This window comes from Botrytis cinerea, chromosome 12 (genome assembly GCF_000143535.2).
Source record: "Botrytis cinerea B05.10 chromosome 12, complete sequence".
Classification (NCBI taxonomy): domain Eukaryota; kingdom Fungi; phylum Ascomycota; class Leotiomycetes; order Helotiales; family Sclerotiniaceae; genus Botrytis; species Botrytis cinerea.
In genome coordinates this window covers 1,405,320-1,420,517 of record NC_037321.1, presented here as the reverse complement: position 1 = coordinate 1,420,517, position 15,198 = coordinate 1,405,320, and the positions used below count along the sequence as shown (strand labels likewise).

Here is a 15,198-nt window from a genome sequence, read left to right as displayed (position 1 = left end):
TGATTTTAGATGGAGATTTGGATATTTTTGTTTTTGTTTTTGTTTTTGATGGAGAATGGAGATATTGTATCTAGATGAATTGGACATTTGGGAAAGGGAATAGAGGTATGAGTGTCTAGCTGGCTAGGTAGGTAGGCAAAAATGAATCTTTGCGGAATTGTCAGCATGAATGACATCATTGGATTTGTAGCTCAAGCGAAGGGCGCACTTGACTGACGCCTTTGGATGTTTTGAGTGTCGATTTTTATGCGTGACAGAGTGGGATTGGGAATGTGATGCATACATACATACATATATATATGAACTTGTTTGATAAATATTGAATGGACAGCAATTTTGATACATCAAGTGATGTGATGTGATGATACAAATTTATATATATATATATCTATCAACTATCTGATTCAACGACCGACTTCCATCTTGGTCGTCAGTGAGGAATTAATTATTTGCAACGTAAGAAAATTAAAGAATGTCAACCTCCACCGAGCCCCTCGAGATCCGCGCCATCCTTTTCGATTTCATGGGCACATGTCTAGACTGGCACGGCTCACTCCTCCCGCATCTTCTCCCCCTCCCCTCCCATCCCTCCTACCCCTCCGAACTCGCTTCCAAAATCCAATCCGACTTCCTCCTCCAATGGCGCCAATCCTACTTCGACGCCAACACCCTCCGCATCTCGCACAATCTGCCCGTCGAAAACATCGACGTCACCCACCTCTCCACCCTAGAAACCCTCCTCCTCACCCCAACCTATTCCCCCTGGTCCCCCTCCTTCACAGCTCCCATCAAAGACTCCCTCATCCAGACATGGCACCATCAAATTCCCTGGCCGGATGTTCTTCCCGCGCTGCAATCCCTATCTCGAGGACCCCATGAACTTTTCGTCCACGCGAACGGATCCACACGATTGCAGCTCGATTTGGTGAAAGCGGCGGGGTTGAAATGGATTTTCGATATGTTGTTCTCGAGTCAGTTGGTGGGGGTGTACAAACCCGAAAGAAAAAATTACGAGTGGGTGATGGGGGTGTTGGGGCTGGAGCCGCGGGAATGTGTCACGGTGGCGGCGCATACGAGTGATTTGAAAGGGGCGAGGGAGGTGGGGATGAGGACGGTTTATGTGAGGTTAGTGGATTGGGTTTTGTTGAAGTTTTTGCTTGTAGGAAGGAAGGGAGGGAGTTTGGGAATTTGGGTTGGAGAAATCGTTTACTGACTGCTTTGTTTCTTGTAGAAGGTGGACGGATGATATTCATGATGATCAGGAGATAATTAAACGTGAAAATGATGCGTATTTGGAGAACATGGAGGACTTGGGAAAGGTGATTAGGGAATTGTAGGGAAAGAAAAGAAAAAGAAAAAGAGAAAGAAGAAGGATACGGAAAGGATAAGTGTGGTGTGTTCTTCAGTGGGAAGTTACAATACTATATAGAATCGAGACATTTGATCTTCTGGGAACACGAGAAGAGGGAAAGGGGGAGAATCAAGCTCAGTCGATCAACTTATACCTCTCCAAGTAGCTCAATCTTATGAGTGATTTGGATTAGATTGTTTGACAAAATTTCGCCAAGTTTCAGAGGGGGGAGACTTTGTATTTCCTGACACATCGTACCCGGTGCATGAACCATAGGAAATACAAGTTTATCAATACTCTAGAATTACCCTGCCAGTGAGTATCTTCTATAAATATATCGAGGTCATGCCATCTTTCATCTTTTATCCTCCTCATATTGTATCGGCGAATCGAAAGCTCTTCGGCTGAGCACCACAGCACCGCGTACAGAACGTGTAATCATTGAATGCATGTATCTCTTTCATCTTTTTTTCCCTTTTGCTACTTGACACCAAATATCCCGATTGTAAACTTTTTACATTTTATCGTGGCTAATTAGTGAATTTTATGATAGCAACCGCACCACAATCCTTCATAATCATGATCACACAGTTACAGTCTCAGATGATCATAAACATATATATCCTCGTCCTTCTCAATCAGTTTGCCAACTCCAACTCTTTTGCAAACGCTAGCCAAACTCCTAGACTTGAAGTGAATCTTGTCTTCTCATAAATCTTCGGCATCGTCATTCTAGGTAGATAAGGTGTTGGAGGAACCACTAGAAGAAGAAGCATACTTAAGCTCCATCAACTTCTTTCGTTGGCCGAGCACCCCCTTGTACCCTTGCACCTTTATCGCTTATGTCCTCGACCCCTCCCTTCACAGCTACTGTCAGCCCCCTTCCCCGCGTTTTGCTTGACATACTCTCAAAGAAGTGACCTTGGCCTCCTCTTCCGACCGTATTTGATGGTAGACAGTTCTGAAACGTCCGTCCAAGTTGCGAACAGAAGATTAGTGACTGCCGATAGCCTATCGTGAGAATTGACGTTTTTGGGTTGCTAAAAGAGTATATAAAGATACTTCAGATACAATGGACAAAGGTTTATCACCGTACTTTCCTTCTTGTGCAATATTCCTCAGATCCGAATTGACATTTCCCCATATAGTAACATCCATCCCTAACACCTTTGCAAAAGCAACTAACTTGAACTGCGTGACCAGTACACCTGCCTTTCTTCAGCTACCCTTGAGAGATTGGTTCTCCTTTTAAATCCGTTGCCACTTCCTTATTGAAATAGGAGGGAGAGCCGCTGACAACTCTGCTGGTGCATCTAGCGAGAGCATTGTCCGGAGATGATGTGAGAAATGAGTTTCCATGCAATCAATTTCCCGGTGGCGCTACGTGGTTATTGAAAATACCAGATATCTCATAGGAAAGTAGGCAAAGAAGCAATTGACTACAACAGAGGAAAATTCAGATACCACTTCCCTACAAGATTGAACTCAATCTTCATATCATACATACAAAGAAAGCAAGCAACCTAACCCTAGGTATGCTTTACACACTTGATACAACGAGAAGAGCAAAGCAGTATTTTATGGCCAAATAGGGAACTCTCTTAAGACCAATGCCAAACCCACACCTAGTATGCAGTCTTTAAGACATCCGACCAGACATTCCAGATGCGGGGTTCAGACTCCGTCGCCATGATAGGGCTGAAAGTTTAGTCAGTGTGTGATTTGAGCAACATGAAGCACTTGCCCAATGTAGCACGTGGCTTGCATATATCTGTACGCCAGGGTGGGATTTATTTAGGCAGTCACGATGAAGATAACCAGAAGTATATATAAAAGACATGTTCTGAGGAGAAATTCAAAAAGAATATTTTTGGCGCGAGAAGTTGGATATCACGACAACGCTCGAGCCTCGGATTATCTCCGGAATATCTTCTGTGTCACAAACATCACTCCACTTTCAGTATATCCCAAGTGGGATATCTTTTGTTGCTATCTCCCCTTAATTCTCCGAATCCTGTTGTCAAGACTTTGATCGTAGCTATATTGAAAATGCCAAATATTGTGGTTGTTGGGTTCGTTTCCTCAACGCTCTGTTTCTTGTCCTCCTTAAAAACAAAAGTCATAGTGACTGACGTCTCTGCAGTGCGGGAGTGTCCGGTTTAACCACCGCTTTACTCTTGTCCCAAAATCCTAGCTTCGAGGTCACCATTATTGCAAAGCATATGCCCGGTGATTACGACATTGAATATACATCTCCATGGGCTGGTGCAAATTATCTTCCGTGAGTCACAACTTACCATTTCTCTGCCCTGGCTGAATTGAGTCCGGTATGAGAAATTAACACTCAATTCACAGGGTATCAAATGCGTCCGACTGTAGATGGGAGAAGCGAACATGGTATGAACTAGCGAGACTGGCGAAGGATGTCCCAGAAGCCGGCATTCATTTCCAAAGCAAGTTCTTACGGTCCTCCCACTTTTGAGGTGACTCTTTACTGACTTCATCAGATACTGTGATTTTGAACCGTGATAAGGATGCCCAGGGAACTACAGGTCAATGGTTCAATGAGTTGCTTTCAACTGATCCTTGGTTTAAAGATGTTGTCCCTGATTTCCGTGTATTACCACAAAATGAGATCCCTGCTGGTGCGGACAGTGCAACCGCATTCACATCAGTTTGCATCAATACCGCCGTTTATCTATCCTACCTTGTTGGTCAATGTCTAAAAAACGGTGTTGTACTTCAACGCAGCATCATCAGTCATATTTCCGAAGCCGGCAATCTGCATCACTCCGGCAGAAAAGCCGATGTGATCGTCAACTGTACCGGTCTTTTAGCCTCGAAGCTTGGTGGCGTTATGGACAAAGATGTTATTCCCGCTCGAGGTCAAATTGTACTCGTACGTAACGATCCTGGTGTTATGTTAACGATATCCGGTACGGACGATGGAGACGATGAGGTATGTTACATTATGAAACGTGCAGCTGGCGGAGGAACAATTCTGGGAGGCACATATCAAAAAGGAGACTGGGAGTCCCAGCCATGTCCGAACCAGGCTATGCGAATCATGAAGCGAGCTGTGGAGTTGTGTCCTGCTTTGACGAATGGAAAAGGTGTTGAGGCATTGAGTGTCATACGTCATGGAGTGGGACTACGACCGCTGAGGCTGAGTGGAGTTAGAATTGAAAAAGAGAAGATCGATTCTACATGGGTGGTTCACAATTATGGACATGGGGGATGGGGGTATCAGGGCTCGTATGGATGTTCGGAGGGAACTGTGGAGCTTGTTGAGGAGGTTTTAGGATCCAAGTCTAGGCTTTGAGCGCGATTCACTTGATGTTTTTCTTACATATCCTAACTTTGCCAGTGGGAAATATTAGAGTTATTTATCGCCTTAGATATTGTCTCCATCTTAAGACTTCTGAATTTTTGATTATTCAAGTGTGGGAAAGCCTGCCAGATAATGCAACGTATTGTGCATATGCCGCATGAAGCGCCTCATAAATAAGTGTTATGGGCAAGGAAGCCCATGATCCATTCAATAACAACGATCAATCATCCTACATGTCCGAGTCATTCTAAAGAAGAAGTGTCGCGCTCAAACCGAGTCATCACTTGGTCGCAATAGCGGCGTCATAAGAGGCCACATGGTACGGTAGAAACACACAGATGAATGCAAATTCTGAGCCTTTTTTACAAGTGGAACAGAAAGCTTGCCTGGAAGCTTTGGATCCCCATTTACAGTCAGTTTCATCTTCATATTTCGATTGTACAAGTGAAGGCAGAAGTCATCAGCAAGTACTGTCACATATTTTTCATGCCCGCTTCCACAGTACAATCTTGTTCATGTCAAATTCTTATCACGTCAGCCCCCTTTTCCTAAACGATCTGTCAGGCTAAAGCACCACGATCTTTGCCTGTCTAATGTATTCTGATCCTGAATAGACAAACCAGTAAAATCAACAGTGACGATCAAATTTTATGTTTCCAATAATTATCCTTGAAGTAATAAACAAAGATACGGTTTGCGTTCCCCAAAACGTCCAAGCAACACGAGTATACTGATGATTTATGGGTACATCTGCTCCTCTCTTGCTATCATACTTCCCCTTCAGTCTTGCCTAATAACCATATCATTCTTATCAGTTTGACAGATCATCCACAGAAAGCGGCGCATTAACTCAACCATCTCATTCTTTGGGACCATATCATGAAACACGATGATGATTTTGCGCAGTGTTGGTATGGTGATCCTTAGTTGCGTGTCGATATGCGAGCACGCGCCTTGGATGAATTGTGAGTGGTGCGCATCCTGGTTGGCTTCGTTTGTGTATATAGGATTGAAGCTATAAAGTAGAGTTTCTAACGTCGTCAGATTGGTGAATTGTTGCAGAAGCATCAGACTATCTACATCATCTTCACAGAGCGCGTATTTCTCTGGCTCGTCTTTAACACTCTTCACAATGGGAAGACTAATGCAGATGCGAGACATAAGACTTGCGTTTACGGGCCCAATGGACTGTAGAAAGGACTGTAAAAGTTTGGTCTGGCTTCCGATTGTATCCATAAAGACAAAACGATTTCGTCCATACAACACAATGCTAGCCTCCTCGCGCATTTTTCGATTGATATACAGTAATTTAAGCCATAGAATTGGTCTCCCTGGAATCACCGTCTTGATCGCATCATCATAGACTTGAAAAAGATATATTCCATGAGGTACAACTAGCACTCTTTGGTAGATGTCGTCGCAAGTTTTGACGGGCAAGTCAAAAAAGCCGATGACAGATGAGGATATTTGCGGAACATAGGTATTGCTCTTTATATGAGCATCCATAACAGACCATAGGAAGATGATTTAAGAAGCTCAATACAAAGAAGAAACAGCCAAGGCCTACGTAGACCTTGAAATGAAAGAGAGAGAGAGAGAAATGAGCAATTAGAGCTGAAATCGAAGTAAAAGCCATCGTACCATGAATGAAGAAGGGATGTTTCGGTATCAGTGTCGGATTCCCTAGTTGCAGTATTGTATGTATGTCAAGAGTCGGGTAGTATGCATGATAATTGATCGGGCGACAACAATGCTACATCGCCATCTGTATCGCTGACTTGCTGACCATACTTAGCTTGTTACCCTATTAACAGCTTATACCATACCTGAAGACTTCCTATACTCGCTCGATGTGACCACTTAGTGAGGGCCTTTGGAGCTTAACTATCTCTCGAACCTCTTGCACTTGGGTTGTTTGTGGTTTTCATTCTGCCCTATGTATCATGACCATGCTTATCAACGTTGTTGATCTTGGCTTTTTGATTGAGAATTTCAGATGATATCTTCTAAAATCTGATATTGGAAACAGGACGATCTGTTGAGACTTCATATAAAAGTGTCTCTGAGGAGAAATGTTCACGTCCCCTTTGTTTTATAAATTCTTGGCAAAATCTTTGTGTTCCACCACAGATGCAATAAGATACGTGAGGTGAGGCGCGTGCACCAGCTTTCAAGATCTTCATCTGTTCTGATCCTGCCCTACCTACTGAACACATTACAACCACAACCACCAACGTCCAGTTACGGGAAACTCTACGATTCCTAAAGTCCCCGCGAACGAAAGTCAACACATACATACGGTCATCCTCATACTACAGCAACGATGGATTACTCTGATGCTTTGTGAGTTTCCCAAGACTTGCTTGCGGCGTGCTTGTTGCGCGGCGTTGAAGTGTGCGCTTGAGCTTGAGGCTTGGACCGATTGATCATGATTGAGGGATTGGAGCTGCAGCTGGAGCTCAAGAATTTATGCTACTTCTTGGTAGACCGATTGATTGGGCCATGACAGACTTGCAAGCTTCAAGGCTTCATCAAGAGCCCCTCCAGCCCTCAACCTCACCATCCCCTACCGCCCAGCGCCCGCGATTGAATCTGCCAACTTAAGATCTATGATTGAAGACGAGACTAATCATGTATTCTTCTTAGCCGACTTGTCAATTTGGCAGTAGGTGTTTTTATGGTTCTTGGTGGAATTTCCCAATTCTTCCCCTTGGGCTTGTAAGTAACATACATATCCATGCGACAACAATTATCGAGAAATTCGCTCGTTCTAACATCATCGTAGCCAATCTATCATCATTGGATGTTATGTGATCATCTTTGGAATCTGTGAGTTACCCTTACAATATATCGTCCCGCCCATGAAATTTACTAACATACAATTTCCCAGGCACCGCTCTTCTTGGTTCGTCTCGCCCACCTTAAGCTCCAAGTTTCACAACAATTCCATCTCATCAAACCTCGATTTTGACTTCAAACGAGCCTGTCAAATATGTCGCACATGTCACTAATTCCAAATTATAGAATTCCAAATTCCACCACAAGTCTCGCGCTACGCATCCTTCCTCTTTTCCTTCGTCGGACGAGGAATCTGTACGTCGCTCTCCAAATCCTCCCAGATAATACCCACCACAAACCAAGCAAAACTAACACCCAAACCTAGTCTACGTATTCGTCGGATCCATTCTCTTACACGACCACGTCTTGCGCATCATTGCCGGGTCCTTGATTGGCATAATCGGCCTTATTTACATTGGCCTCGAGTTTGTTCCATCTATCGAGCCACCTGCGAACATGAGGTAAATGCCCATCTTCTTCCTCATATCTCTCTGGACAATTACGATTCATTCGAAACCTTTTGCTAATGATCATTGCCACAAACAGAGAAGCAGATGGAGGATGGGGCGCCGAACAAGTCTAATCGCATCGCACAGCTTCACCTTCCTTCGAGTTCCAAGCCTCTCCACCTGCGATCACTCAACTCAAACAAGATATCATCGATATCTCCTACGATACGCACAACACAATACCGCATCTACCCTTTCCCTCGTAAATGCTACCTTGGCAATCATCTATTTATTGGTACTAAAGACGCGAGTTTTCAGAAAACAGCCTTGTATTACATATCATATTATCTCTCATTCATCGAATCACGGATCCGAATTAGCTATAGAATGGACGGTGACTTGTCGAAACATCTCCTTACTATTCCTCGCGTGTGTATGTATGTACGTCAGCCAGTCTTCAATAAAAGCAAGATACCACATTCAAAGCCGGGAAATTTCAAAATTCACACTGTGAGACTTTCAACTTGGGATTATATAATATTGATATAATGTTTTTATTTTGCTCAGACTCATTCGGCTGCACATATTGAGGCTCTGTTCTGCCATTTTTTTGTCCAGTTGGAACTGCGGCTGCACCTATCTTGCTTGCATGAGTCTTAGATCCTGTGTCTGTTTCCATTTCCATGTATACATTAGAGTTGCAAATTTGTGCATCTAGCACTCCCAATCTCAAAAGCCCAATCTTGGCACTGAAGATATACCCAAGAGAAATCCTGCACGCCTCTTGCCATTCCAATGTTACACTGATAATAAGCATAATGAAATGCCCCATTCATTAAACGGCAGAGGGGTATCTGTATCCCATCCCATTCCGATTATGTAATGCCCTGAAAAAAGAATCCCTGGTAAACTCCCATCATATCATGCAGTGTGTAGCCCAGTCCTTAAAGACAAACTTGCTCACTCCCATACCCTTATTCTTACTCACTCCCCTTTCCCGTTTCATGTTCATCGTATCCTTTCCCATATCTGCAATAACCCCGCAAGAAAATCCACAAAGTTAACGCACATTCGTAATTTCGTAGCTTCCTTTTTCGTCCAATTTACCGGAAAGGCTAGTGTGGGTTGGCGGGTAAATATTAATCCAACCCGATTCCCAACTCGGCCAGTTCTCTTTCCTTGGCCTTTAAAGCTTCCCTCATCTTTTCCGCTTCTCTCTGTAGCATCTCCCTCCTCTCCGTTTTTGCGCGATCGCTTTCACTTGCCGGGTCTTTCGCACTGCTCAGTGCACTCCCAGCTCCACTGCCCGAGGGACTGGTTGAGTAAGTGGCCGGACCGACGGTACTGAGACTCGGGCTATTAGCGGCGGAATACCGGCTTGGACTTAACCTTAGACTATCGGTTCCGCGGCGGAAGCTAAGGTCGTTTTCGGGACTAACATCAGAGTCGGAATTTGTGAAGCCGTGGTTCAGTATCGATTTTATGGACGAGAGACGTTTAGGTAAGGTTGATGCGTGTGCAGATTCCGAGGAGAGGGGATTGCTTGGGTCCATATCGGTAGCGGAGAATGATCGCTTTCGGGAAGGAGAGAGATAATTATTAGGCGATACTGAAAGTCGATTATGGATTGGCGAAGGGTATGATGCCATTGGCGGCAATCGATTGTCATTAGTCAGGGAGTCGAGATTTTGGCCTTGATAATTTGGATTGGATGTATAGGCGCCAAGATCAGATGGTGGATGTTGCTGATGCTGATGCTGATGCTGATGCTGGCCATTTTGTGTCCGGATTGGTTCGGGTAGAGCTCTTCCTGGATCATTGCGTAAACGAAGACCTAAGTTCACTGATCCGTCAGGGTTCATTGTGCCTCGCTCAACTACCTCTTCGGGTGAAGCACGATCGGACTCAGGCGAATCCATTGCACTACTAGTTTCGTAGCTGGAAGCTTGAGAGCCTTGAACTGCTGGAACTACCCTCTTACGACGCTTGATAATTGATTTCTTCATGGTTACTGGTCGATGCACACCATGGAGTTTATAATACAAACCTATCATGTGTCAGTACGGATACATATCTAGCTTGCCGATGAGCTTACCACAGGCGTTACAAATTGTGTGACCACTCTCATCTCTACGCCAGAGGGGTGTGATGGTAGTTCCACAGTTTTGGCAGGCTACAACGACCGTGGTGTTTTGTGCTTGTAATTGGAGGGAAGCGACATCAATCGGAGATGGGGCATCTGTTGGTTGATCATTTTGTGGCTGTGGTGTTTGTGTTGATTGTCTATCTTGACAAGAAGTAAAATGGGCGGTTTTTGAGACTCGGTTGTTGAAAGCTGGGCATCCGCCACACCCTTCGGCACCTCCAGTACCATTGCAACGTCCACCACCAGGACATGTTCCTGTGGAAGTTTGATCTGCAGAAACATAGGTTGCGCCAGCAGTAGGAAGTGAAATAGACCCGCTTGCAGAAGGAGATTCCCGTTGATCTCCAGGATAACCGATAGGGGCAGTGGTTGGTGGACGTTTGAGATTTGTGGGTCGAGAAGCATTGCGAGCTTTTTGATATAACCCACAGGCATTGCATATGGTTGCTCCTTGAGGAGACCTTCGCCAAAGTGGTGTTCTAGTTGTGCCACAATTACTTTATCAAGTTAGTCACAACTACCTAGAAAGTAAATATTTTTCATACCTGCATATTTGGTTAGACTGAATCTGCTCCACGCCTGGGGACGACGCAGGGACGCTGGCCTGGGAACTCTCTCTTTGGCTCCGCTCTAACGAGGCATCCCTAGGACTGTTGTGATTTACTGGAATACCAGCAGTCACAATTCTATCCGAGTTTTTATAGTCGGCATTAGATGAGATGCTATTGGTGTAATCACTTTCTTGTTGGTGCTGATCGTCGTATCTTGAATTTGAGGTTCCGATCAATTGATTGCCCGCTTCGTACTCTTCTTTGGTGGGCTGTACCATCCCAGCAACGGCCGATCGAACAGGAATCACTTCCTGCCTCCGTTGATGCGGAGGTGATGAGCCTCTGTCACTCATATTGCTAAAAGGATGATCCGACTTGAAGCCAATCGAAGGAGCTGTTTGAAGTGCGCAGCACATATGGCTCTCTGAAAACGTTGACGTGTCTCGGAAATGTGAGATTTCTGACCAGCGGAGAGAAAACAGTAGCTAACGTCAACAGATATGATGAGAAAACTCTCAAAAGTAAGAATCGAGTTGTAATGTTTTTTTATGAAGTAGGGAGGAGAACTTTAACACCTTTGGATAAGGAGAAAGGCTTTGCTACTGAGTTGGCGTAAAGGTGATGTCGATTAGCCTTTAAACTTCTCGTGCAAGATAGCTGGAGTAGCGAGATGATATGGTCGCCGATGAGATTATTCTACCGGCTTTTAGATGCGTATGAGGAGGCAGGTTTAGATTGCCTTTGAATCTTCGCTTGGTCTTCTGAGCTCTACCTACTTGAGCCAAAAAGAATACAAGCTGCTAGGGTGTGATGCAGTAAGGATTGGTGTTTATATTCGGAAATGCTGTGAAAATACTGGAAATTACTCCTAGAATGAAATTGGAGCCCTATCAGCGCTTGATAGATCCAGGAGGTCCTGACGATAATTTGAGGATTTCGTCCTAGAGACTCGGGGCTAGAACTTCTGATAAGGATCGAAAGCCTGTTATCCAAGGAGCTGGCCTGATTGAGCGAAAAGTCAGCTCGACAACGTGGTAGTGGTTATTGAAAATAGACTTGACAAGAAAAAGAACGAGTAAGCTATGCAAACTCCAAGTGCTAACAATAATGCAATTCTTTATGTTGTGGTCGTGATTGTGATTTGCGGTTGCACGGGCCAAGTTTATATTGGAGCGGGAAACAGAGCCTACAATGCACTACGCAAACTTCGAACTTTGCCGTTGATGAATGGGAGCAATGGCAATGCGATCAACCTCTTTTGCTCTGGTAAAGGCTCCAGAACAAATAAAAGGGGGCAGAGTGACGGAAAATACAAGTGTTGAGATATCGTGTTGTGTCACCTACCTAAATGCGCTTGGATTTAATGGCTTTTGGATCAAAATGATCGCCGTGATCTCCGGAACGTCGAGCACGAGAAAAGGAATATTGAGGTTGATACTATGAGGAAGGATTGAGCGATTGCGATTTGATTTAACTTCACTCATGCAAGCCCGATTCCTTGTCTGACCCAAGTTTTGCTTGCTTGCTTGCTTGCCTGCTCTCACTGAAATCCGTGACTGAAGATTGATTCGATAAAGTCCAGTGACCCAAGTTAACCTTCCTCTCCTCCCCCGTGCGGATGTTTCAAAAGACTCTTTCCGTCTTTCTTCTTCGCTCCTTGGATCTGGTTGTCGTCGTTCCGTTGTCCTTATTCGAATGTGTGGCTGTTATCACCCATAATCTGTAATGTGTGATTCTTTGTAGCATCCAAATATCGGTGAGATGAGCAATGCACAAAGTCAGGGGGGTTGGCGGCTGAATGAGATGGAATGAATATGGGCAAGAAGATGCTCCTCTCGTTCCCGGTGGTGGTGACAGCAAGTGAAGGGGACTGCGATGAGAATTGTGAAGTGCAAAGATGTTATGAACTCTCCTTCGCCCTGGGGACGGTGTGGTCGGTGTGGACGGTGTGAAGGGGGGTTTCTGTTGTACGAATGGCGTTTCTTTTCCAAACGAATATTCCAATGAGATTTTTGATGGTCGGTACTCGTGCAGCAAGGTCGTAGTAGAAAAAGACTTTAGTTACCTAGTAGGTTAGGTTAAGAAATTGATCGCTACCTAGGTCGGGTAGGTTATGCATACCACATACCACTTCGCTCCTCTTAATCAAGAAACACCTGGAGTCCTGGAAAGGCAAGCGTCACTTGCGCATAAAGAGTGGTCCTGGTGCGATTAGCGCGAGCTAAATTATCTTAGCGTGGTCATTCACATTATCTTATTTTTCATTGGCTCGGCAAAGGCATTTCTGATCAAAGATTTAATGCAGGGTCGAAAAAATATTACTTTATCGGGACCTTCCTGGCTTTTCCTGGCATCTCCCTAGTCCTTCCCTATCGTCGCGCAGCTGGCTCCTCTGTGCGGTTGGAACTTGGTCTCGAGGCAGGTAAGCAGACAAAGGGCGAACGGCCGTTGGACCAGCAGGCCGGGTATCTCTTCACTCGTCTTCCGATTGATGCGATGTGCCAACATGACGGAGCAGCACAGGAGATAAAGGTCACGAGACGTGGATGCTAGCAGAGACGATCTAAGCCTATCTGGGTACTTGGTGTGGGAGATCTGGTAACTTGCCTCCTTTTATATTTATTATTCGTAGAAGAGGAGAGAATGGTGTCGAGGATTATATAATCAGGATTGCAGCCACTCTTGAGCCAATCGGTACCAAGCACAAGTACACGCACTAGGTATTATCTGATCCTATACCTGCTCTGTATACGGAGGATGCCATGTACAGAGGAGAGTATGTAGACTATCGAGACTATCAGCACTATCGAGACTATCAACACTATGAGACTATCAACACTATCGAGACTATCCACACTATCGACACCATCATCACCATCATCACCATCATCACCATCATCACCATATACCTGGGTATTATCAACACCAAACAACGTAAACTCACTCCACGAAGGAAAATCATTATGTAATAATATCACACCAGATGTCACCACTAGCAGCCTGTCGATGCCTGGCACAGAAGACTTTCTTCGCTTCTCCATTTGAGCGTCAACGATTGGAACGCTATCTGATCTGACCAAGGACGTGGGCAGCATCACACATCACATTCATCTCGTTGAACAATTTGTTCACCGGCGACCACATTTCAATCACATTTCAATCACATTTCACTTCCTCAACGCAAGCCTTCTTCCATAGACCTCAACGGATTGTTCTAGACCATTTATATATAGTCCTCAGTGCCCATCGCTCCCATTTCTCCAGAGCACAACCGCTATATGTACCTAGGTCATCTGCTGGCAGATCTAAGTATACTGTTACACCAGACTCAATCCTAACCAATCACCCTCTGTGCAGATGAGATGTGTTTCTGCATTTTCTTTTTCCGCTCCTCGTTATCGCTTCCAGAATGCAGGCGAACGTGTACCCTGTCAAGGGATTCGTGAAACAGAATTGCCACTGTCCATCGGACTATTGCACAATGCCAACTCCGATGCTACAAAACGTCAATCGAATTGGAAGAGCGGCATGGACTTTTCAATGCTGGTCATCTCACGCGCCTATAATCGCTGCGTCAAAATTCCTCCTCAAGTACATCGGTGGTACAAGAAACCAGCGGGGAAAAAATGTTCCAATGCACACACGAACTTCTTCTACGTTGAACTTCTCTCGACCTTGATATGCTTTTTCAACTACGGTACTTGTTTGGAGCTGACATCCTGGTGGTTCGTGATTGGCATGTCATGTATATAGTTCGCACGCACCTCGTTTACACTCCTTTTCGTACCCCCAAACCACCAGCCACGCCAACGATCCTTCTCTAAAGCCCCCAGTAAGATCCTCAGCCTTATCCTTATCCCTGAGTTCATCTCGTGTTTTGTGTTCAACGCGAGATGGTCAACTATTTTCGGCACAGTACGATACAGCACACCCCCCTCATAAAAGTGTGAGTGCGTTACAAGTACATATGCAGTGTGGACCAACTATTGAACCTCTTGATTTCAAAAAAATCAACCGTAAAGTCAGTCTCCGCAGCCATAATTCATCAGCACTCCCGCTAAATGACGGGAGTCTCTTCCGATGTCACGGAATCTCAAACGCTACACTGGTATGTGCCCAATCATAGCCTGCATCATCAAAATTTGAACGTCTCCGACTAATGACAAGAAACGCCCCGCGTTACAGTCACCAAGTACCTCACCCTGTCCAATACTATGTTGGAGGTTACTTTATCGTCTCTAGCCCAACAGCCATGGTAATGTGACCGTCAAGTCTTCCACGGGTAACGATTTGTGTTATACGACAGCGGCATGGAATGTATTTTCCTTTGCCGAATCCGAACTTCCCCCGTCAGTGCAAAGACCCGAAATCATACAGCATGAAAAGGGGATGAACTACATCATACAAACAAACTCGTCCCAAGCAAAGGCACAGCATGATTATTGGCCAAGAAGAGAGGAATCGAGAGGACGGATTCGTGGCTCGAGTTCCCCCTCTTCACACACATCTCAATCATCAAAGTTTCACAACGT

At 44.9% G+C, this 15,198-nt stretch overlaps 6 protein-coding genes across 6 annotated transcripts; 3 read left to right on the top strand and 3 right to left on the bottom strand.

Moving 5' to 3' along the window:
• The first annotated feature begins 425 nt into the window (after positions 1-425).
• On the top strand, positions 426-1,644 carry BCIN_12g04250 (hypothetical protein). The gene is made up of 2 exons (XM_024696435.1): positions 426-1,125; positions 1,232-1,644. The coding sequence occupies exons 1-2, from the start codon at positions 473-475 to the stop codon at positions 1,335-1,337; spliced, it is 759 nt and encodes a 252-aa protein (XP_024552243.1). The 5' UTR covers positions 426-472; the 3' UTR covers positions 1,338-1,644.
• A 1,579-nt stretch (positions 1,645-3,223) lies between these two features.
• Bcdao1 lies at positions 3,224-4,761 on the top strand. The gene is made up of 4 exons (XM_024696434.1): positions 3,224-3,423; positions 3,495-3,632; positions 3,707-3,804; positions 3,859-4,761. Exons 1-4 carry the CDS (start codon positions 3,401-3,403, stop codon positions 4,671-4,673), a joined length of 1,074 nt encoding a protein of 357 aa, XP_024552242.1. The 5' UTR covers positions 3,224-3,400; the 3' UTR covers positions 4,674-4,761.
• A 317-nt stretch (positions 4,762-5,078) lies between these two features.
• On the bottom strand, positions 5,079-6,316 carry BCIN_12g04230 (hypothetical protein). The gene has a single exon (XM_024696433.1). It carries the CDS (start codon positions 6,186-6,188, stop codon positions 5,463-5,465), a length of 726 nt encoding a protein of 241 aa, XP_024552241.1. The 5' UTR covers positions 6,189-6,316; the 3' UTR covers positions 5,079-5,462.
• Positions 6,317-6,890: 574 nt separating this feature from the next.
• Bctvp15 lies at positions 6,891-8,452 on the top strand. Its single transcript, XM_001546550.2, has 7 exons — positions 6,891-7,025; positions 7,329-7,400; positions 7,468-7,511; positions 7,573-7,587; positions 7,707-7,775; positions 7,846-7,981; positions 8,067-8,452. Exons 1-7 carry the CDS (start codon positions 7,006-7,008, stop codon positions 8,101-8,103), a joined length of 393 nt encoding a protein of 130 aa, XP_001546600.1. The 5' UTR covers positions 6,891-7,005; the 3' UTR covers positions 8,104-8,452.
• Positions 8,453-8,900: 448 nt separating this feature from the next.
• Bir1 lies at positions 8,901-11,132 on the bottom strand. Its single transcript, XM_001546549.2, has 3 exons — positions 10,661-11,132; positions 10,065-10,612; positions 8,901-10,016 (listed from the first exon to the last, which is right to left on the bottom strand). Exons 1-3 carry the CDS (start codon positions 11,080-11,082, stop codon positions 9,109-9,111), a joined length of 1,878 nt encoding a protein of 625 aa, XP_001546599.2. The 5' UTR covers positions 11,083-11,132; the 3' UTR covers positions 8,901-9,108.
• Positions 11,133-11,474: 342 nt separating this feature from the next.
• On the bottom strand, positions 11,475-12,731 carry BCIN_12g04200 (hypothetical protein). The gene is made up of 2 exons (XM_024696432.1): positions 12,011-12,731; positions 11,475-11,668 (listed from the first exon to the last, which is right to left on the bottom strand). The coding sequence occupies exons 1-2, from the start codon at positions 12,148-12,150 to the stop codon at positions 11,608-11,610; spliced, it is 201 nt and encodes a 66-aa protein (XP_024552240.1). The 5' UTR covers positions 12,151-12,731; the 3' UTR covers positions 11,475-11,607.
• Between the last annotated feature and the right edge of the window lie 2,467 nt (positions 12,732-15,198).

What these genes read in the sequence shown, in the direction of transcription:
- BCIN_12g04250 (XM_024696435.1), top strand. Translation starts at nt 473, where the DNA reads ATGTCAACCTCCACCGAGCCCCTCGAGATCCGCGCCATCCTTTTCGAT. An exon ending in ATGAGGACGGTTTATGTGAG is followed by an intron (nt 1,126 to 1,231) that starts GTTAGTGGATTG and finishes TGTTTCTTGTAG; the next exon opens with AAGGTGGACGGATGATATTC.
- Bcdao1 (XM_024696434.1), top strand. Translation starts at nt 3,401, where the DNA reads ATGCCAAATATTGTGGTTGTTGG. An exon ending in CCAAATATTGTGGTTGTTGG is followed by an intron (nt 3,424 to 3,494) that starts GTTCGTTTCCTC and finishes ACGTCTCTGCAG; the next exon opens with TGCGGGAGTGTCCGGTTTAA. An exon ending in GCTGGTGCAAATTATCTTCC is followed by an intron (nt 3,633 to 3,706) that starts GTGAGTCACAAC and finishes CTCAATTCACAG; the next exon opens with GGTATCAAATGCGTCCGACT.
- BCIN_12g04230 (XM_024696433.1), bottom strand. Translation starts at nt 6,188, where the DNA reads ATGGATGCTCATATAAAGAGCAATACCTATGTTCCGCAAATATCCTCA.
- Bctvp15 (XM_001546550.2), top strand. Translation starts at nt 7,006, where the DNA reads ATGGATTACTCTGATGCTTT. An exon ending in ATGGATTACTCTGATGCTTT is followed by an intron (nt 7,026 to 7,328) that starts GTGAGTTTCCCA and finishes TATTCTTCTTAG; the next exon opens with CCGACTTGTCAATTTGGCAG. An exon ending in CTTCGTCGGACGAGGAATCT is followed by an intron (nt 7,776 to 7,845) that starts GTACGTCGCTCT and finishes ACCCAAACCTAG; the next exon opens with TCTACGTATTCGTCGGATCC.
- Bir1 (XM_001546549.2), bottom strand. Translation starts at nt 11,082, where the DNA reads ATGTGCTGCGCACTTCAAACAGCTCCTTCGATTGGCTTCAAGTCGGAT. An exon ending in CAGTCTAACCAAATATGCAG is followed by an intron (nt 10,613 to 10,660) that starts GTATGAAAAATA and finishes AACTTGATAAAG; the next exon opens with TAATTGTGGCACAACTAGAA. An exon ending in CACAATTTGTAACGCCTGTG is followed by an intron (nt 10,017 to 10,064) that starts GTAAGCTCATCG and finishes GACACATGATAG; the next exon opens with GTTTGTATTATAAACTCCAT.
- BCIN_12g04200 (XM_024696432.1), bottom strand. Translation starts at nt 12,150, where the DNA reads ATGAGTGAAGTTAAATCAAATCGCAATCGCTCAATCCTTCCTCATAGT. An exon ending in TTAAATCCAAGCGCATTTAG is followed by an intron (nt 11,669 to 12,010) that starts GTAGGTGACACA and finishes TCGCTCAATCAG; the next exon opens with GCCAGCTCCTTGGATAACAG.